Source organism: Eleginops maclovinus, chromosome 12 (genome assembly GCF_036324505.1).
Source record: "Eleginops maclovinus isolate JMC-PN-2008 ecotype Puerto Natales chromosome 12, JC_Emac_rtc_rv5, whole genome shotgun sequence".
NCBI lineage: Eukaryota > Metazoa > Chordata > Actinopteri > Perciformes > Eleginopidae > Eleginops > Eleginops maclovinus.
This window is the reverse complement of record NC_086360.1, coordinates 18568574-18592001: the sequence shown is the minus strand read 5'-3', so window position 1 is coordinate 18592001 and position 23428 is coordinate 18568574. Positions and strand designations below refer to the sequence as shown.

The 23428-nt window shown below is 40.2% G+C and overlaps 1 protein-coding gene across 3 annotated transcripts in view; it reads right to left on the bottom strand.

Annotated features, from left to right (window-relative positions):
• Positions 1-21542, bottom strand: part of mvb12bb (multivesicular body subunit 12Bb) — a 34215-nt gene extending 12673 nt beyond the window's left edge. For 2 of the 3 annotated variants that reach the window (XM_063896382.1, XM_063896383.1), the window contains exons 1-7: positions 21429-21542; positions 19566-19665; positions 12802-12897; positions 10957-11047; positions 9844-9973; positions 9616-9726; positions 3667-3725 (exon numbers count right to left, since the gene is read on the bottom strand). In XM_063896382.1, coding sequence (XP_063752452.1) covers positions 3667-3725; positions 9616-9726; positions 9844-9973; positions 10957-11047; positions 12802-12897; positions 19566-19665; positions 21429-21490 — 649 coding nt within the window. In that variant the 5' untranslated portion in view covers positions 21491-21542. The other variant, XM_063896384.1, reaches the window with a different exon arrangement.
• Between the last annotated feature and the right edge of the window lie 1886 nt (positions 21543-23428).

The following is a 23428-nucleotide window of genomic DNA, read 5'->3' as shown; positions in this document are numbered from 1 at the left end:
TGAGGACCAGTTTGTGTTGGTGTGTGTACATCAGTTTACATTAGGTGTAAATACTATTCTCCTTCAGACCCTCCCCCCCCCCCCCTCTCTGTGTTTCGCCTTTTGCTGACCAGGGGAATTAAGAAGCAAAACGTGGGTTTTAAGAGCGTTCCTTTCATGTCTTGATGTAAGCTTTGGCATTACTTCAGACATCAAGATCGGTTTCATAGAAATCCCATTCCATCTAAAGTAAAAGCTCGGCAGTAAATCTGCCGATACTCCCCCATAACACTTCCATAAATGATTCATTCAGCTCGGTTTAGCTGATGCAAAACAGAATGTTAGTGAGTTGTGGATGGAGCCTGAGCTGCGAGAGCAGGACCAACCCCGCTGCTTAGTAAATTCATCAATCTCTGGGAGAAAAAGAGAGGAGAAAGGAGAAAGAAGAGAACGGCGTACACTAATAATAACTTTTGTGTCACTATTCAGAGGTCGTGTTTTTTAATCCCTCAGCCTAAAGAATTGTGTTATTCTAAAATATAACCCCAGCGGTGCAGAAGCAGTTGAGATCCATCACGGTGTGAGATAAGAGCCGGCGGATCGCCTCCCTCTGCACAGCCTCGCCCAGAACTACACAGGGAGATAAGATGGAACTTTTGTTTGAAACCTGATGAGAACCCTCTTAATGAAAGTGCGTCGCCAAAAATAATCTTTTTTCTCCATGTTAGTCAATCAAGAACTGGTGTAGTTGGGGGGAAAAAGAGGAGAAAGAAAGTAATTTTGCATAATCAGTGAGCACCATCTGGAACAATTAACCAAATTCCACAGAACTCAGAGGATCAGTCATATTGGCTTATTAAAGATCCAGATTTATACAAGTAATAAATCCTTGGAAAAACTAAGCGTACCCCTGCCTGTCACGACTATTTTAACTTCAAATACAGTGGAATACTTGATAAGGCTGAAAAGAGGAGATTAATATATGCAAATTATGTCGAGCATTTAAAAGCCCCCCAACAACTGTCCCGTTTTTTCCTGTCTCTTATTACAGGGCTTTATGTTTTATTCATACACCAACTCACCTGTCATTTCATAAGCTATAATATTATGAGGGTATTATTAAACAGCATAAAGTGGAGCTTTAATTGGAAAGCTCCATTGCATTTTCCAATTATTTGCAGCAAATTAAAAGCAGATGCACATAGTTTAATAAGAATTCTAATATTGTTTCCTGAAAATCAAAAAATCACTGTCATCCTGCCAAGATATTTTGCAAACCCAAGTTAATTTTGAGCCTGCTATTTTTTTCCTCCGCCTCCTTCCCTCTGAAGGATGAACTGTCTAGTGTCTGTTAATTGAAGTTCCTCTAATGGATATGGAAATAATTGCTCTCCATATTACGTTAGATCAGGGCCAATGTCAGGATTTATTTTTGATTAATGCAATAGATATGTAAATGTATTACTTTTTATTACGTTTACCTTCTTATCAGGTGGATGTCTGCTGAATACTATATGTTGTTTTGCAGGTAATGGCGTGAGACTGCAAAGCAGCGCGTCACATAGGTTTATTTTAGAGGTTCAGAATTTGTTCAACACTATCACATTTATTTTTATCAAACATATGCCTTTCAGACACATTCCATGACGCACGTTTAATTACCTTTAAACTATCCTGTTTTTCTGCCAATGTATAAATAACAGACCTAATTGGCAGAGGGACTTGGCATGGATCAAAGCAACGTGGTGGGGAAAAGCAAAAGGTTGGAGCGGCTCTGAAAAGTTGATAACTTTTCAAATGAGCTTGAACTGTCAAGTGAAAAAGGGCTGCAAAATAAATGTGAATTAGTTTTTAATATTCTGGTAATAAATGTCAAAGCGCCTGCACATCACATCTGTACATGATGTGACTGCGGATGACAGATTTCCCAGACATGTTACCTCTCCTCCCCTCAACTCTCTTTTTTTTCTGTTGGGGTTTTTGTTTTGTTGGGAAGTGACGGAGGGTTTAATCAAGAAAGCAGGCAATTCATCAATCCTAAAGAAGGCGCCTGTACAACCCTGACAGAGCGCACATGGTTTTAGACCAACTCGAACCTGGCCAGCTGTCAGCCCACACGCGTGCACACACAGACACCCACGCACCCCCCCAACCCCATCCACACACACACACACACACACACACACTACAGCTACCAGCTCTAACAATTAACACACATAGGCTGTCGGGTACGACCTCACACTTGGTCCGCAGGCTATCACATTGTTAATGAAGGGAAGTTGTGTTCTCTCACATTCGCAGTGTGATGCTGTGAGGCTGACGAGTACAGCGTCTTAAAAAATTCAAGCCAAGAACCATCTCAGGCTAACTCCATTATCCTCTCTTCTTTTAAATCATGCAGGGACACATGAAGGTAAAGGAAGCAGCTGCAAAGGACAGTTTTCTGGAAGTAAATGATGACTGCTGGCAACACACTGTACAGTATGTGCATGTTCCCCACTGTCACTCAAACCCCGTCCCTGTGGATGGATCGCACACCCGATGCCACAAAGCACTCAGCTGTGTGGTAATGTGTGCTCCTTCAGGGCCACACTTTGCACACTTGTCTTGACTAACTTATACTATGACTGTCACAGCAACAAAATGATGTATTAATCATTTTTTAACGCACTTTTCGCATGGCCGCATACAACATTAAAGAGCAGAAAGAAAAAAAAAAAATGTTTAGAGATCATTTGAAATTCTTATGTATTTTTATATATATATAAAAAAACAACATTTATTTAGCAGTTCAATTATGTGCACTTCAGCTATTGTTTAACACCTAGGCTTTTGTTAATAAGGCAGGGTGTAACATGGCCATAGCCTGGGTGTGCCTCTGCCTGAGCAGCAGGAGGAATCTTCACCACATGGTGTCTCTCTCCAGCTGGATAAAAAGCTGCCTGCCTCGTTCACCTCATGTAGATCACACGCTCTTTTAAGGCGAGAGCATCTCAGCCGGCTCTGACTCTGTGGCTCTGAGCGGCCGGGGCTAAATCTCTGCTTCCTAACAAATTAGTCTCTCCTCTCTCTTAGTCCTGCAGCATTGTGCTTTAGTTGAGTTTCTCTCCTTGACAAAGAGAAGGAAATTCGTCCAGTGCAATGCACGGTACATATGTAAGTATGGCATGTGATGGATCATCTTTGACATCTGTTAAATGTTCTCTTGAGTGTAATGCCGAGCTGCTTTGGGAAGTCACGTTCGTTCAGATAAGCAAAGCTCTGTACAGTATCCATCAGTGAGGAGATCTAGACATAAAGCGTTTGTAGATAAAGCGCCAGAGGAGCAGCCTTTATGTTCACGTGGAGATGCCATTCAGTGTACAATGAAAGCACAAGAGTTGAATCTTTTTTTTTTTTTCAAAAACAAAGCATTTGTTTTCAGCCCAGTGGCCAAAAGTCAGCATTTTAACAACCAATGTTTTTAAAGTTGAACTAAAGATCTCAACCTATTTGTGGTCAAATGAACAGACACAAAGTGACATCTGCTAGTTTTTAAGCAATCATTTTCATTTGGACTTTTTAATGTTATTAAATAGAGAGAGCTTTTGTTACCCTGGAACGTGTTTTCATTTTTAAACTTCAATATACCTAAATATACAATTCTCTAAACACTGTCTAAATACATTAAGAGTGTGAAGTATTTACCAGTCATGGTGTAGTTCCCACTGCTCTGGTGCTCATACTCAGGCCGGTTCGGGGTGTTCCTGTTGCCAGAAAGAAAACAACACTGTTTCAATAAACAGATCAGCGTTATTTTACCAGCCATTTTGTTAAAACATACACAATGTATGTAAACTTTCAATTTAATGAGCATTATTAAGTTCCCAGACATACTGCCCATGCAATAAAATATAATGCAAGAGGCTGTACTCAGTATGGAAGCCTTGAACTCCCTCCTTACACAAAGGCTTTTTTTTATATCTAAAATCAAAACAGAGCACTGAAATACCAGGATGAATCTAAAGAAGAGAAATATGGTAAAAGTTAAAGCGTGCCTCAGCTGCCCAAGGGCTTGAACAGACCTTTAGCGGGGGGATTTGAGCAGGATCTTGTAAATTCTGGAGGAACTGAGAGATTCCATTATTCAAGGGAAGTGTGTTTTTTTCTTTACGTTTCATGGCCTTGTATTACAGAAAACAGCACAGAATGCACTTTGTGGGCAGTTGAAGTTAACAAACCATATAAGATTGAAATCCTCATCAATCAAGCTATCATGAATTACACCCTGTGACTCACCCCTACGGATCGATAAATCCACAGCAAGCAGGAAAAAAAAAAATTATTCACAGCTTGGAGAGAGCTGCATAACATGACATGCTCTGGAGGTAAAAATGAGCTCCGGGATGGCATTAGAAAACAAATGATCTTATAATGATAATGCAAAGTAGTTGGCAATATCATTAAAAAGGGAATTGCTTTGATTGGAGGACATGCAGGCGTAAGGGATTGTTGTTGAAGACAGAGAACAAGAATAAGACGGTGTTGAATTATGAGAAGACACAACAGATTTTGGGAGTGAGCAGGTGTGGAGTTAGGAATAATGAGCCGTGTTTTGTGTACTGTATCATGTTCTGTATTTGGTCGGTTTATGGAAAACATAATAACTCTTACAGGGGGGTGCAAAATTCTTGAAATGTAAAACTAAAGACAGATCTGCATATTCCACGAGTGCCATGCATGAGTTGTGTGGCCTTATCTCTTCGCATGAGATAAATAAATGCAATAATTTCCATCAAGAGCAATAAAACAAGACTTCTGACAGGCAGTGGTATTTATGAGCTGAAGCCTGCAACTCAGATTTATTTGCAATGAAAGGGTCGACTTTTCCCCTCCTCATTTACATCAGCATTTGGCCATGTTAAATCCAGGCCAATGGTGAATTTTTAAAAGGTTGGCATCAATCTTGTGGGAACGATTGCCATATTCAACGCAGACTTCTTTTACCTTTCAAAAGGTTGATTCCACTGCTCAGGAAGAAAGGTACGCATCTTTCAAAGTACAGAGACATCCCATTGACTGACACAGTGTGTGTGTGTGTGTGGGGGGGGGTTAAATGTCCTTTTGGTCTGTTTTGTTAAATTAGTACCCAGAATAAACAAAGAGAACAGAGGAAGTATACGTCTAGCGATTTATCTATGCATCCGGGGGAAAAAAAGTGGTACTTAAAGCCCCAAAGACTTGATGTAAAACCGGGGAATTGTGTTCATGAAATGAATTTCTACAGGCAACCTCTAGGGTTTCTTTTCCCATCTGTTTGAAACACAAAACTGTCTCAATCCAAATTGCTGATTTCTAAATACAATTTTAGGTGCATTGGAGAGGGTAACATATGGCAAATCAATTAGACATCTAATTCTTAAAACAAAAACATGGCAAGTGCATTTGCTAATCAACAGCAGTGTCGGGGCTCGTATTATGTCGGCCACTGGAGTTTTGACAACAATTAATCCTCATTTCAGGCAAGGAGAGCCATATTGACACATATTCCTAATTTGAATATTCAATTATAGAGTAGTTCCTCATCAAATTATAGTAAAACTGGGAACACGGCCTGAAAGATTTACACAATTACGACGCAGATCAAGAGTCTTATGTTCCCATGAAATCTGCCGCAGTTAAAATCATATTAGCTCTGCAAAGCAAACCTTGACACCAAGGATTACTTGACAACATGAATTACAGTTCAACAGATTTTTTGTTCTTTAAGTTGTTCCATGCGGGATAAGGAAAAGAGTTGTCTCTGTTACAAAAAAAAAAGGGGAAGAGGAAGTGGGAGAGTCAGCGGGGACAGACGAGCGGTAGTCAGCGCAGAGGTAAGATGAGGATGAGAGTAATATCGGCGCAGCGATACAGAAAGCTGGGAGCTCTTGTTTTGACACACATCCAGCCTTTCCCGTGACAACATCTCCACACCTTCCTCTATGTGCCGACAGTGCTGCTTTGTGGGAGCCGCTTTCTCACCCATCATTATCCTCCTTTAAGCTCTGTGTCAGGTGTTGAAAAGAGGATCTCTCTGAATTTGGTGGCAAATCACTGAACATCACCCATCAGATCTCAGCTGATCATTCGATCATTCTTGGCACCGCGTCACATCCGTTCGCTTGATGTACGCTACTTTTTCTACAACTTTTTCTGAACAGAATAAAGTAATGAGTAAGATTGAAGGGGGAGTGATTGTTCTTCAACACTTCTGAGATGTGTCAGGCGCACACTGACAGTCGCGGTGTCTCTTTCTCCGCAACAGTCGTGTTCAGTGGGAAGTCTTGGTTAACCAGCAAGCAATGAAAGCTGATACAATCCTCCAGCAGAGTGTCACAGGTAAAAGACAGCACTATCTGAAACATATTGATATGCATGCCAATTCTGACACTGATGACTCTCTATGCTTCAAGGAAAAGCCAACTAAAGTATGCAATGATAAAAAAAAAAGAAGAGAGATACTCAGCCTTGACATTTTTATCGCTGTACAGTTTGATTTAAAAAGTGTCCGTGTGTACAATAGCCTATTATTCTAAGAGAAATGTCAAAAACCTTGATTCTGAGTGAAGCAAAAGGAATTGCAATATTAGGACGAGGCTAATTTATGCTAGCAGTCACTGTAGAGGTCAGATATCAGCCTCAGCAATGACAGGTTTATCAGGAGAACAAATGGCAGCGTTGGCCAGGAGAAGGAAGGAGGGGGATACTTTACTGGACATATTAAAAGGCTGACCGGATGGCGCAGGTTTCCCACATTATAAAGTCGGCTGATACGCTCCGTCTTGACAGAGAACAAGCCAAAGTGGTTGACATCAAGCTGCAGCTATGAATCAAAACAGAATGCGCTCGCTGGTTGAGGCGCTTTACACAAACTTGATAAAGGGACATTAAACACACAAGGTTCAAATTCATCTGCCCTAACAGCTTTAGTGGCTCAAAAAGGGGAGACAGCAGGAGCCAATAAGAAATAAGTATTGTCTGTGTAGTTTTTATCCTCGATCCTACTTGATAAAATAATCATTCCTGTTTTAATTCTGTATGCAAGGTTCCAGCGTCTACCAATTTGAGTTTAAAACGCCCTCAGACACTTCTAATAACACACAGCATTAGGTCCATTACCATTTTCCCATTGATACCAGTCAAAGCATAAAAGTATGATGGAAAACTAGTGGGGACGTTAGGGTCAAGAATTCTTTATTATTATATCAATATTATTTTTAAGTACTTCCCAGCAGTATATTACAGTAATTACTTTATGATTGAATCAATTCAATTACTTGGATCTGGAAAAACGCTGGCAATAGATGGATAGAGGGACAGACAGATCAGCCAATTAAACTAATTAATCAATTAGTCAATCAATCAATCCGTCTACTGAAAGAAAATAGGACATGTTCATGTTAGCCTCTATTAAAGCAAACATTGCTGGTTATAAAATGATCAGCTGGTTCCTTTGAGTGTTAGATGGACCAAATAAGCAAATTGATGATATCACCTTGACCGCTGGCTTTTCACCTGGCCGTATTTGACTTATGATAAATAGATTAATCTACAGGGAAAGTTATTCGTAGTTGCAGACATAGTTCTTTGAAGTTAATTTATATTTTTGCTTACGTTCAGTAGCTAGCAGTAGTGACAATAGTTGCTTCAAGTTGTTGTCACGATCCTACTTTTCACTTTACACACTATAGTTGTTCCAGATCAAGAATATATTTCAGGCTTTTGTAAATCAAATCCTTGACTCTTTATCTTATGCACTACTAAGCCTTTTTGGGAAATAGTTTACTTTTTTAAAAACTTTCCTACAGAGCTACAGGGACCCTCTTTTCAGCTGACAAAACAATACAAAAACAATTAAAAGACAACACCTGAGCCTTGATGCAAAGAATCTGTGCATCCCATAATGATGCAACAGCCTGCAGTGAGCTGTGTTCTGCAGCTCTGCACTCCTGAAAAAAGCTGATTTGCGGTGAACGTTTGTACACAACTCTAACAAGCTCTCGCTGCCTGAGGCAACGTAACATTTGAGAGGGATCACTGCAGCTTTCAAAATGATAAGGGTCATTAAAAATGTACACATTATTGACTGTATTTAAAACATCTTTTCCACTGACTGTAAAGAGCAGTTAAATTTAAGAGGTGCTATTCTCCAAAGGCCATAAAGTTGTTATAGATAGCCTGAAGGAGGCATGGAGGAGAGAATTTTCTTTTGCTGAATATGAATAAAGTATAGTGGCGTGATACCACACACACAGTTACAATACTGTACTTATTTGAGCAATCAGGGAGTGTTAAGGAGCTGCTTATAAATCACTGTGTCAAACTATCTAATCTGTGACTTTAAAGAACCTACCGATGTATTTATATCTGTGTGTATGGTTGTCTAAAGTGCATGTAAGTACACGGAGAGGATGCCAGATAAATAGTCAAAGCACTGCCGCTGTCTAAATTGCCCACAGTCCTGTCCTTATGTGTCAGTGCATTATGGATGGAAATACTCTCAAAAGAAGACTCTCTGACTGTGGAATGAATTTTAATGTTAATACAAAAACAGCCGCCTGTGATCTCAGCAGGCATCAGGAGGGGGTGTGAGTCGCTTCGAGGTGCAATTTATTCCAACCTCTGAGCCTCGCCAACTTGAAAGTGGGCTTCAAAAGGACGGAGGATTACCGGTAAGAGTCGCTAAGGCGTACACATGGGCCTGAGAGCTCACCATCGCTTTGACACATCAAAGATTATTGACCATCAATTTCCAAAATATGGACGATTCACACAACTCTGCTCGGTTTTAACTTTTGGTTCTGGATTCACGGCTGTCCATTTTAATGTTCTCATCCTGCTGAGTGGCCGTGTGAACAGAAGCTCTGCTTTGAATATGCCTGCTGGCAAGCACCACTCCGGCCTGTTGTGGCTTTTAAGTGGCTTTTACTCAGCCCAGCACAGGATGGCAAAGCATCGCATTTCAAGCTGGCAAACCCATCAGCGCCCCGTGCCAAGCTCCGCTCTCCGCAGCGCCGCCACGCTGAAGGAGTCTCGATTGTTTATTTACAATTTGCTGTGGAAATCCCCAGCTCTTCAATGCGATGAATAATTGAGCTGTTTGATCTGGACACAGTACAAAGAGGTTGCTGCGTTCACTCTGAGGCCTGAGGCGGAGGAAGCCTGAGCAGCATAAGCAGAGGAAGGGGACGCACGCGCTCCAGCATGGCGGAGATCTTGGAGCTCTCCTCCCTTCCGCTGCAGCTGTCGCTCGCTCTCCGGGCTACATCTCCTCCTCTCTGTCTGCACAGAGCAACACTCCTGTCACCGCAGTCAGAGGAGCGACCTGCCTCCGCCTCCCGGGACGACCCGCAAATAGCAGGAGTTTAGCCCTCATTGAACTCATGTTCTTGTTCAGGGGTTCCTGTCTAGTTAGCCTGTCTCTCCTGTTCACTCTCGCTACCTCGTTGTCCAGCCACAACCTTTTACGGCAGATTGCCCGGCAGTGATCAATTGCGTGTGTCTTCTTTGTCGTACATGTGGTACAGAAGCGCAACAAGAAATAAAAAAAGAGAGGAAGGAAGGAGGAAAGTTGAACTTCAGGTGGCACAGCAGAATATAGTGGCCTGATGTTACCTTACTGTGTTGTCTGGCGCGGCGCTGTAGGTTTCACTGGACGGTTCCTGGGACGACTGATGCTGAGGAGCGTCACCCATTCGGTACCACATCACCATACTGTTGATCTCACTGTGTAAAGATGAAGAAGAGACACACTGATAGTGTTCCACTTTTAAACAGCAAGTAATCCTGCAAGAAGATACAAAACATCATGAATGTATTTATGTCCAGTGCCAAACAGCTCACCCTATACTGGTGTAGTTAACAAGATGGTACTTGGACTTGGCAACGATCTGGATGTCACACACAGCCGTCACAGCTGCCGCACGAGGGATGATTTTCACGCAGAGCCTCCTTTTTCTCATGGCAGTTTCCTCTGATGAGTCAGGAACACATGAGGATGTCAGACAGGAATTGCTGGTTGCGTAATCATGTATTAGTTCCATGCCAAAAGATGAAATCTGTACACATTTTGAACCTTAAGAGGAATAAACATATATTCACAACCTCCCCAGTCTTAGAATAAGAGATGAGCTAATATCAGCTCCTGGGTGACTTGCTGTGCTTAAAGGGAAATAACTGGACAGCAGAAAGCCACAATATCACATGCGTTATTATAATTTTTATCATTTTAGTAGGTAAAATGACAGAGGCAAGTGAATCCTCCATCAGCTTTAGTGCACAACAGGGATTTAAACAGGATATTCTAGATAGAACCTCATACATAATGTCACATGTATACATTAAACATGGATTCACATAAAGTAATAAAACATTAAATTACACCGCAGCCAAACAAAACATAATCTCTTTTCTTCATTCTGGCAAAAAAACAAAACATTGCCATGCTTTCCTATATTGCATCTGTGCCTGGCTCATTTATTTCCCCTGCAACACTAGAAAGTGCAGTGTAAATGCAATGATAATAAAAATAATAAACAAGCTGTCCTCACTCCCCACACCAAAATATTATTACATTTCAAGGCATGGATAGTGAGGGGGAAATACATAGCACTCAAAAAGCACTAAAGCATTGGGGAATGCATTTCATTAATATTAGATAACCCCCATCCACTCGTCCTCTCCCCAAATAAATACATAAATAAATAAGCCCCTCATAAAGAAAAGCACAGCTCCAGCTGAGATAAACAATGACTCATGATTCTCTTCTCTTGTACCTCCAGGGCAAAATGTTTATTTTATTCCCACAGTCTGCCATAAATTAAGCTAACCTGCACCCATAAAACATTCACTATCTCAAGCAAAGCTGCCCCCGAGGACCTCCACATAAGCTGGTCGGAGAGTGAAAAAACAAGAGGAGGGGAGCGGGTCTGCAGCCGGTATTGACTGTTTACTTACTTGTGTCCAATGTTTCTTCCACAGGCGTGAAGCCCTCTGGCAACACGTCCTTAATGTCAATCAGCTTCATGTCCACAACAACGTCAGCCCCCTAAAACATAGAGCGCAGGCAGGACATTTAAAGTTATGTATGCAAATCCAACTCTTAAAAGGACAGAGAGCTCGAAAAAGAAAAGGTTATTCATTTTTTGGGGAGAGAAAATGTGGAGATAATAGAGTCAATGATTTACTAAAAGCTTGAGAAGTCTCTAAAGAGAAGGGTTGACAAGATAGCTGAAGTAATTACTCTCTAATAGCTTTTTTTTTCTTGCAATGAGAGAATGCATCTGTGAACTTGTAATCATTCTCAACCTTTTGGCGAGAAGCAGTGGGATGATGGGAGACAGAGCAGGCAGTCTAATCAACAGAATGGGACTGGTTAAAAACAATCAGGGACTGTGTAGTTGACATTTTCAAGCATGACTCTTCCCTGCCTCCCATTACATTTTCATTTTTTGCCATAATAAATTGCAATAATACACAGCGGCAGTAGAGAGTGGGGCGAGCCAGGCGTGACTTGATGCGTCCGAAAAGGCTGGATTTCACTGCTACTGTTGCCCGACAGTCATTACCATTACACATTTTTTATTCATAGTTTTTATACTGACTTAAGGAGGAATATGGATGAATGTTATTACTATGCATGGACGCTTCTTTTTTGGTGTGTTTTCCTCTTTTACTGGAGAGATTTCTTCCATCAGGGCTTGACAAAAGAGGATTTCCACCCCCAGCCTAGAGTATGATAAATCACAAACTATTTACTTCCCCCCGCATAATTCAGGGGCTAATTTTACAGAATCTGTTTTTGTCATAGACAATTACAGCAGGAGCTCCATTGAGTGGCAGACAAAATAGCCTTTGTTGATGGCTCTGTCATGTTTTATTTGTGTCAAAGTCCTTAAAACAATGTGGACACGCATTTTAAGATAATATACAGGAACTCTGGGAAGGCTATTTGTATGCTGTATACTAAACTGAAGACCAGATTGAACTCGGGGACGAGGCAGCCGCTGCCAAGATACCTGGCATTTAGAGGACATTCTATAAGGAAAAAAAAAAAGACTTGATTAAGTCCTAAAATTGAGCTGATGCAAAATGATAACAAAATGCAGGTCTTGTTTGCACCTTCTGCATTGTCTTCCCGCAGAACCATGGAAATGAATAGACAGCCAATAGTAAGCTGCATGAGCTAAACAGGAAGGTGTATTTATGGCAAGGAGCAGCTGACAGCCAGGCAACAACACATCAGCTTTCCAAACAAATTGACCCAACAGTATTGTAAGTAACATTCAAAGATCAAATCAGAGACAGACAAGTAAATGATGCTATATATAGAACAGCAATAAGTGCTTTATGTGGTTGAATTTCTTACATAAATAAAGAGTGTTTTCATATTCACAGTTATATTTGCATCCGCTTTCAGGAATCACTGATTGGTGGTTAGCATTTTCTCTACAGGGACAATGTTGATAGAATAAATTGGAATAGTTCAAAAAAACCTCATTGTTATTTCATGAATAAACATAAATAATATCCTCAGGAGGACACGCAACATGAAAAATATCTCACAGAGGTATTATTCATCTGGAATATGCATGCAAATCCATTATATGTAAAAGTTCAAAACTGCACTGCCAGCGTTGGCCTTTTAAAAGAGGACTTTCACTGATCAAAGTGCAAAGTGCATTTAGATATTCAGGCGGCAGAAAGTGCTGCTGATAATTGCTGGCAAACAGAAAAGGTGCTGCAGACGATGTGTTGGTGCAGAATGCACAGCGCAAGGGAGAAGTTTATATTTACACTTACAGTTTTTCTGGTGAAACAGAGGTAGCGAGTGACCTTGGATTTGAATAAGCCGTCCTTCCACAGGTCGGCGTCAGAGCCATCTGGTGTTTGTGCAACCTACGTGGAAAAAAAAAGGAGCAAAGAAAAAACAAGGAGAGAAAAAAACATGCAGGAGGTGGGATAAAGTTAATGTATGTATGCCATGAGCGTGTTGCTTTTGCCTCTTCCCTTGCATACTTGCCTTAATTAACGCTTGCCTACACTAGCGCTACATCTCATTAGTGCTCTGCGTGGGTAAAGAAGTCTTAGCCTCCAAAAAGATGGCTAAAAATATCATCCCTCGGGACCAGGCTGATTAAAGATACCCTGAGAAGGATCTGCTCTAATAAGGAAACCTAACTTCAATGTTCTTTTGTGGGAAACAGCCGGGATATTATTATTAATGTATTTTATTTTAAAGCTTACATTAAGCAACACACAGGTAAACTGATAACACTGCACACGCACCGTAAATAGTTGAGTTGCTCTACTCCCTGTGTGGATTCTTTCTATCATTTAATCAGACAAGTCTTCTAAGAAAAAATTACAGAGGATTTAAAGCTACTTCATGTGTATGACTAATAAGTAAAAATCCTAAGCTGTTCAGCCTTGTGCAATGGATTCACTCATGGATGTAAAGGATCAGTGAAAATCAAAAGATTGCATCATATTGACAGCATGTAGGCACCACAATTCAAGCTCAAGGTCCAACAGCACATTGCTATGTTAATGTAGATATGCAGGGCAGAATGATAAAGCAAAACATAACCTCTTCCATCGTTCCGGCAAATATGCTCGGCTGAAGCGTCATGTTCCATTGGCTATCATGTGAGAATCACCTAAATAACTGCCAGGGTTATTTTCTAAATGGATCCTTTACAAAGAAGAGTCAATCTAATGAGGTTCATTCAAATGAAGAAGTCATAGATCTCTGCACCCACCCACACACATTACCCCCTTGACAATAATGATGAATGACCCCGGTGACTGGGTGGGGGAAACATGGCATGGGGAGATTCATGAAAAACCACCAGTGACTAGCTGGGATGAGAGCGGCGGCTAGAGTGGGGAACACAGATAGATAGTGGGATGAGACAGAGAGAAAGAGCAGAAGATGAGGGGAGAGAGGGATTGCGGGGCGTCTCCAACAGCAGTTCCATGAAAGGTCCCAGAAGGAGCCTATACATCACCAGCCTCCCTCTTTTCTTTACAAGACAAGCCGTCTTGGCCACTTTTTCCAGGTCAGTAGCCAGCGCATCCTGTCAGCGTAAACAAAGGGCTCGCTTTGTGAAACCCAAAGTCAAGTTGAGGAGTAACGAGGGCACGGTCCTCCTCGGAGGCACCTCAGGCATCATCCTGCCACAGCCGCCGGCAACAAGGATGAGACGCAGGTTGAATGTGAAATGGCAACTGCTGAGCCACGGCACGAAAACAGTGTAAAGTTCCTATGGCGCCTCATTAATAAATGCAACTGGCACTGTATGGCTCCACCATTAAACAGAATACAAATAAAAGGATGCCACACGTATGATAAGAAATGTCATGGCTCTGATATTGAAAAATGGTTGTATTATTTGATTTAAAATGCTATGACAGATTGAACTGCCACTTATTCAAATCTAAAGCTGGCAGTGATCTAAAAGCCCACCTATGAAACAAGTCTTCAGGGGCTGCTGAAGAATCCTATGAAGAATCTCTGGAGACAGACACCGCCAGCAAGTTACTACGATGCACTGAGAGGCACAGCTGTGAATAAAAAGATATAAAAGGCCTACAATCAAAAACCTCTGGGGAGTGAGAGCAGGTGGGGAAGACATAAGAGGGAAATATGCTAGTTCTTTCAAAGAGAACGGGAAACTGAAGAGGAAAAACAGTTATGGTTAATTTCTCTAAACTGGGAATAGATACACTCACTATATATGAAAGAACAACAGCAGCTACTGTGGAAAAAGTTCCTTGACTTTGAGTTACAGTTTTTAGATCTGCAGAAAAGTGCTTATTGGCTTAATCTCTGTGATTTAGATGAAAAGCCTGTGCATTAAGTAAGAAGCTAACACTAGAGTTGAGGCTCTATTAGCTTAGCTTAGCTAAAGACTGGACGCTGAGAGAGAGAGCTAACTCTGGTTCTCTCCATATGGCTAAAAGTAACTCTAAAACTCACCTATTATCACTTGGGACTTGAATATTGTTATCTGTTTGTGTGCTGTCTAGCACTTCTGTATATTGTTGAATAAAACAACTTTTTTTTTGTTAGGTCTAGACTAGCTGCTTTTCCTTCATGATAATCTTAGAGTGGTTTTGCCAAAGCTCTGGACTATAAGTACAGACTTGAGAGTGGAATCTATTTTACTAACTCTTCGCAAGAAAGCAAGAAAGCGAATGAGCTTATGGCAAACTATACCTTTAAAGTAAATATTCTCACTCAAAAACAGACAAGCAGCTACTGGGTTTGTATGCCTGGGCCTTCAAGCTAATCATCAGCTAGTATAGGCTTCTTTAAATGAACCCTAATTAAATGATTTTTTGATGGGTAACATGTCAAACTCTGAGGTGAATCTGAAATGCACACACATCCCATTTGCAACCCTCTCGCACAGAGTGGGAGAATGTGTGAATCTACTCATGGTGTTTGATGTTGGGTGGCTGCTGGTGCTTCAGCACAGCTCCTGATCCCAGTGGAGCAGTGTTTGATCTGGGCCTGTGCTCTCTTGTGTTGGAACAACCTGCTCAAGTAAGAGCAAAAGAGTTAATCAGCCCTTTGATCTGCTGTATAAAAAGTATGCTAAGAATGGTAAGCAGTCTTAAGGAGGATTTCTAAAAGAAGTCTAGTGAGAAAGCAGGGGGGGGGGGATCAATACAGCTTAATATGCTGAGACTTCCCCTGCTCAGCGCTACATTAGCACACTGATGCCGACTGTTGATATTTTTGTTTGTATCTCGAGTGTGCAGATGAAAGACCATGTAGTGGTGTTCAAAAGATGTTCTTGAAGCTGGGACAAATGCATTTGAAAGAGTGCTTCAGAGTCTGAAAGGCCTTGGGTTTTTTCTTGGAGGCTAACTTGTACTTGACTTTTCATTCCTGGATAAGACTAAGACGTTTTATAACATTGAAGGACATTTTCTTTTCTTTTCTTATAATTTATAAAAGGAAATCTAAAACAGACATGAATATATCACAATATGTGATAGTATCCAGTAAAGGCTTTAAGCTATCTGCAGTGTCAACCTGTTTTGTCACAGACAAGAAGCAATGCAACATTACTATCACACAAAACACAGTCTAAGGTTTATGTCTGTGTGAAAGGCTTTGTGAGGCTTTGTTAATGTGTAGCATGTTGACCATAATTATCAATAGTTTAGGATTGTGAGTATGCAAACATTTGCTTGTTAGGAGTTACACAAAGTAGCTTACAGCTGAAGGTATTCACATATTCATATCCTGGGCCAAAAGCATATTTGTATCAAATGTCATGGAAAACCATCCAATGTTTTGTTATATATAATCCCCCTATATTTTGTAGGGGATTTTTTTCCTTATCCAAATCAAGAGTACAAAAACAGAGTATCACATTGTCAACAGATTTTAAGGCAAATCTGTGATATATTGGGCTATAGCCCAATAGCACCGATTTGCCTTAAAATCTGTTGACACAATTGACTTGGCTTGAAACTAAATATCAACTTCATGGGAGGCACAAGAGAAGAAGTCAAGTGATCAATTTAGCAGAAAGATGAAGAGGTACTCACATCTCAATCCGAGGTATAACTGACTGTCCTGGACATAACTAAACTTAACATCCTTAAAGTCACACCACCAGTATTGTTAAAGTTATTGCAAAAAAACTGCCAAGCTTTAAAACATTTTGGATCTATTTTAGCAAACAACAGCATTGGTATTTTTGCTTTGGGATCATCAGATATACAGTGGGGCAAAAAAGTATTTAGTCAGCCACCAATTGTGCAGGTTCTCCCATTTAAAAAGATGAGAGAGGCCTGTAATTTTTATCACAGGTATACCTCAACTATGAGAGACAGAATGAGAAAAAAAAATCCAAGAAATCACATTGTAGGATTTTTAATGAATTAATTTTCAAATGATTGTGGAAAATAAGTATTTGGTCAATAACAAAAGTTCATCTCAATACTTTGTTATATACCCTTTGTTGGCAATGACAGAGGTCAAACGTTTTCTGTAAGTCTTCACAAGGTTTTCACACACTGTTGCTGGTATTTTGGCCCATTCCTCCATGCAGATATCCTCTAAAGCAGTGATGTTTTGGGGCTGTCGCTGGGCAACACGGACTTTCAACTCCCTCCAAAGATTTTCTATGGGGTTGAGATCTGGAGACTGGCTAGGCCACTCCAGGACCTTGAAATGCTTCTTACGAAGCCACTCCTTCGTTGCCCTGGCGGTGTGTTTGGGATCATTGTCATGCTGAAAGACCCAGCCATGCTTCATCTTCAGTGCCCTTGATGATGGAAGGAGGTTTTCACTCAAAATCTCACGATACATGGCTCCATTCATTCTTTCCTTTACACGGATCAGTCGTCCTGGTCCCTTTGCAGAAAAACAGCCCCAAAGCATGATGTTGCCACCCCCATGCTTCACAGTAGGTATGGTGTTCTTTGGATGCAACTCTGCATTCTTTCTCCTCCAAACACAACGAGTTGAGTCTTTACCAAAAAGTTCTATTTTGGTTTCATCTGACCATATGACATTCTCCCAATCCTCTTCTGGATCATCCAAATGCCCTCTAGCAAACTTCAGACGGGCCTGGACATGTACTGGCTTAAGCAGGGCGACACGTCTGGAACTGCAGGATTAAGTCCCTGGCGGCGTAGTGTGTTACTGATGGTAGCCTCTGTTACTTTGGTCCCAGCTCTCCGCAGGTCATTCACTAGGTCCCCCCGTGTGGTTCTGGGATTCTTGCTCACCGTTCTTGTGATCATTTTGACCCCACGGGGTGAGATCTTGCGTGGAGCCCCAGATGGAGGGAGATGAGCAGTGGTCTTGTATGTCTTCCATTTTCTAATAATTGCTCCCACAGTTGATTCCTTCACACCAAGCTGCTTACCTATTGCAGATTCAGTTTTCCCAGCCTGGTGCAGGTCTACAATGTTGTCTCTGGTCTCCTTTGACAGCTCTTTGGTCTTGGCCATAGTGGAGTTTGGAGTATGACTGTTTGAGGTTGTGGACAGGTGTCTTTTATACTGATAACGACTTCAAAAAGGTGCCATTAATACAGGTAACGAGTGGAGGACAAAGGAGCCTCTTAAAGAAGAAGTTACAGGTCTGTGAGAGCCAGAAATCTTGCTTGTTTGTTATTGACCAAATACTTATTTTACCGAGGAATTTACCAATTAATTCATTAAAAATCCTACAATGTGATTTCCTGGATTTTTTTTCCTCATTTTGTCTCTCATAGTTGAAGTGTACCTATGATAAAAATTACAGGCCTCTCTCATCTTTTTAAATGGGAGAACTTGCACAATTGGTGGCTGACTAAATACTTTTTTGCCCCACTGTATGTACACTTGTGTAAGCTATGCACTAATCGTCTATGTTTTTGTAGCAGTTAATCTAAATCCAAAATCATGATCCAAAAAACATAATGAAGTTGATGTACATGGTGACACAAGGTGATACAAATGAGGCATTTCATTCCTTTGCATTTGATTGCCTTCACTTGTCTTAAATTCATTATCTTGAGCACACATTATTTCCAAATTTCAAACCGCTAGTGTACTGCCTGGGTTAACAAAAAAAAGTAATCACATTTGCTGAGCATCTAATGCTGAGATAAACCAGTGTCATTAACAGCCACTGACTAGCTTTTAGCCCTGCAGAGCATGCACAGTATTTGCACATCAGCTGAAATATATTGGCGCACTGGAGCAGCAGCGGAGGAAGTCTGATGGGGTTTATCTCCCTTTGTCACTACTGTGTGGTGTGTACGCAGCATCCCTGCCAGTGGCTCCCTTCTGATGCCAACCCACCATCATCTGCCTGAGATTAGAACAAGCTAGGTATGTAGGGTGGAGCAGGAAGAGATAAACACTGGGGGAAGACGGGGGGGTTATGGGCGAGGAGTGAAAGCTAGAAGAAGAAGTCTGAACAGGAAGCAGGAGAGAGAAAGAAAGATATGCCCTTGACGTTGTTTTGTGCTTTGTTTAACGTCTAATTCTAACCCCTCACTAACTTTTTCACAAACAAGAAATGTTTGAATAGAGCAGCTGATTCTGTACCACATCCTTGCATATTGCTATCACTTGGTTAAAATGGAAAAATGGGGGTACACTTAGATGACTCTTATTGGCATTAACCAACTATCATTAAATCTTTGCCTCTGGTGTGTCTATAATTCTGGTGGCAAATAGCAACGATGGCAGGAAGGGAATCTTGATAATCATCAAAGTAATCTTTATGAATAAGTCATCCAACAGCTCTAACAAAAACACCTTGGAAGGCTGCCAACATCCTGACTGAGTTATGCTTTAGCCTAAAATCAGTTGCAACAATGAAACAAAACAAATAAGCTCATAAAGAAACAAGGAATTTCAGATTAGACTTTTGATTTTGATGTAAAAATGATGGCAAAAAGTATGATAAAAATAATATATACAGCTCAGATGTTTTCTTTTACCTTTGGCTTTTACAGTAAAGGAGATGCAAACACTCAAGAAGCCTAATCCAAGCACATTAAATCAAACTACGCACATCCACACTTATAAAACTGAATACTCACAACATAGTAACCGTCAGGGGCCTTATTGAGGGAAGTGATTACTCCAACTGCAGAAATGGGGTATTTGGGCAGCTGGTTGCTCACCTCAGACATGTCAAAGCTGTGTTTGAGAAACAGAAGAGCCTTATCACATGTTTTGAATTTAACCAGAATCAGAATACCTTTATTCGTCCCACAAAGAGGACATTTACATAAACACTTTAGAATGATCCATACCATACAGTAGTAACAGACACCTCGTGATTTTCATAAATACTCAAAGGAAATTTGGACGAATAGACTGCACTCTACGACATAAAGTACAGGGAGTATTTTAAATATATAAACTTTTAAAATAAATCACAAAATGCAGATAGTGAAACACAATTAGGATGCACCCTTCAGGGTCATTAAAAGGAGAACGGACAAGGTTTTTCTTGGCTAAAATGACCACATTATTGACTTCTTGATGAGGCTTATTAGGATCTAGAAGAAAAAGTGGCCCCTTAATCCGGGATCAAATGACAAGTGAGACCAATGACAAAAGCAGCATTTGGAGACCACCCAATGGCTTCACCAAATCACAAATTAGGGGGAGTGATCACATATTTTCAAGGAAGTCCCAATCAATTGCTATCTATTCCTGTCCAAGGGAATTTTTCCCTAATGGGTATGCAAGGCTTTTACAGGGTAAGTGGCTTTGCAATGGTTCCCTTATGCAATTTTATTAGATTAGGTTTAAAGCATTCTTGTACTAACTGACAAAGTTGCTGCATTCAATCTTGATGTTTACGAAATCTATTGCAATTAAGCTGATCAAATTAGAGGATTTACTCCAGAAACAGCTGTCTCTTTAACAAATGCTAGATAGCCGTACTTATTCAAATGAAACAGGATAGCAAATTAGCTAATAGAATGAAGGATCTCTTTGTAACATTAATTTGTTCAAAATGAGCTTTGTTTTCCAGCACAACATCAAGGCTCATCCAGGCAGACCAAAGAAAAATCCATCCAAACTTATTTCCAGCTCCCAAGTAAAACTGTGTTTCCTACATGGTTTACAAACATTAATGGTATGTCTATAATACTTCATTCTGGGTAAAGGATGACTACACCATGTCACTTTATCTAAAAATCTATAGGATAGTACAAGAATGTAAGCCTATAGATTTAGAACAACAAATGTGTTCATCAACCTTAACCCTAACCTTGCCATCGTGATGAAAATATGGCATAAATGCATGTTGGTGGAAGTAAAGCAGTGATCATGTCATTTGTGAGTATTTGAGCTACACTTAGGCACAATATCTGTTTAGTAGGTAGCTATCTACATCTACTATGGCTATATAATATACACAAGCTCGGAGCATAACTCAAAATGTACTTATTATAATTACATTCATCTTTAACTATTTCTACCAATACACATATAATAATATGCTGTTAAACAGGAGCGGTCTACACATTAACTGATATTAAACTGAATGTGTTTCCATATTGCCACTGAGTTAGCCTTAGCTAATGCTAATTCTAATTCATTAATAAGCAGCAAGGCTCTCAATTGCGTTGCGTGGTAACTAACGTTGAGATCTGCGGAAGGAACCATATGGCTTACCTTTATGTTTTATTTCCAACATCATGAAATGTTCGCAAAGCTTTGTCAACCGGTCAGAAAACCTCTTCATTACAGGTACGGTAGTGACATGACATTACTCTGTATTACTGTGAGATATGTTTCACGGAGGTCCCCCTTTGTAGCATTATCGTTAATAAAAATGTTTGTTTGAGTAAACCAATGACAAATTATTTACGTAAGACCTCTAGAAAGATCTGTTGACAAGATCATCCAAAACCCACAAAATTAATCCTTTGGCATTTGTTTACCTGATTGAAAGGACTCCTGCTGTTAACTTTTCAACTTTGGACCTCTTCACCCCCCCGCCCATCGACCGGAAGTAAGTACATCCGGGTATTACTGATAATAAATGATTAACCACAGGTGGAGTCACCTTCTGTCGTGAAAGAAAGAAACATCTGTATTAGCTAGTTTACTTACTACAGTGGAACCTCACCAGTGGTGGCATGTTATTAAGTACATTTGCTCAAGTACTGGAATTAAGTATAGTTCTGAGGTTCTTCTACTTTCCATTTTCCATTTTCTGCTTATTTGTACTTCTACTCCACTACATTTCAGAGGGAAATATTGTGTTTTCTAATGATTAAAACAGAAGAATATAACATTGTATGATAATACAACACATTTATAAGAGCCGTACGTTCTTCAGAATGACTACTTCAACTGTTTGATACTTGAGTATTTAGCTGATAATACGTCTGTACTTTTACTTAAGTAGCATTTGAACTCAGGTCAGAGTATGTTTAAAATTACTTTTCTTAAGTAAAGTATTGGCACTTGTCCACAACTGACCCTCATTTGTGTCTGTATTGTTGAAAATTGCCATGCCTTTCAGTAAATTCTTTATTTTAATGTAATCACTGTAGTTGGTTTTTGAATATAATTGTAATGCTTTCGCTTATAGCTAGAACATGTCGCTGATAAAAAATCGCAACATGCTGCTCAATGAGTGCAGCACAGCAACACTGGATTCCTGATGTCTAATGCAACAGACGAGAACATCTTATGAAAGCATCATCAGATAGCTATATGAATGCTAAATGTGACAATTTACTTTGTCAGTGTGAATTATGCACACACAGAATAAAGGCCTGGGCCCTCAATGCCACATTGACTCGTGGGTGTATTTCTTTGCAATAACTTTTGAGATCCAATTTGGCTATGGTAACTAAATTAAGGTTGTGCTTCACTGAATGACTATCATTACGTAGATGTATCTATGGGTCACGCCTTCTGACAGTTAGTTGTCTCTCTAATCATCACATGTCATTACTGTAATCAGATAAATGTAAGATAAAGAGCAATGTATTAGCTTAGCTGTAACATTAGGATGTCCATCTCTCCGAGCAAAAAACTTGAATGCCTCTTTGTAGACCGTCCAAAACACCAAGGGGCGACAGATGCTTTCCCATTGGCGAGTTATTATTTCTACCCCTATCAAACTAATCAAATAAATTATTTCATTGTGCTAGTATTAACCTAATTTATTCTAATCAAAGACTTGTTGCTCTCTTTTGTGACATGGTGCCATATGCCAGCAGGCGTCTTCATTGGGGCCACACACTGTGAAATGTATTTATGGGCTAACATGGCTGCCATGATGTGATCAGTTTTTCCTTTTTTACATTTTTGTAACACTCCTTAATAAGGGAGGAGACGTTCAGATGGAAATCGCCACCTTCTATGATCGGCAACTTTCACCACCTCCACACTTACTGTTGTTAATTAAAAAGGCAAAATATGCCTGTTATTGCAGACAAGTGTTGGTTTCTCATTTTTATTTGGAGAGTCTGAGTAGGCAAACATGGCACTGCTTGTTTTAACAGCCTTTGTATGTTATATTCAGATGTGTTGGTTGTCTCACAGCTACAGTATATCTATGCAGTTTAAACATCAGGCCTTCATGAAACAAGCTGCATCAGTAACTGGAGTATACGGTACCTTCCTGCTGTGATTATGAATGTTTGTCCTTTGTAAAACCTCATTTCAATATATCTCTCTCATCGGTATCTAGTTGAAGAATAGGAAGAAGCTTTTTTGGATTTAGGACTTTCTTATTAGATAGTGATAGCTTACAGCTTTACAAGCTTCTTTAGCTTTTATGTGCATTGTCAGTCTAATTATTGAAACCAAGGATTATTAAATATGATTAACAGAACAACTATGACGACACATAACCTGCCACTAAACAGTGATATTCAGATTGTAACATAGCAGCACAGGATGTATGATGTGTTTCCATATCAGT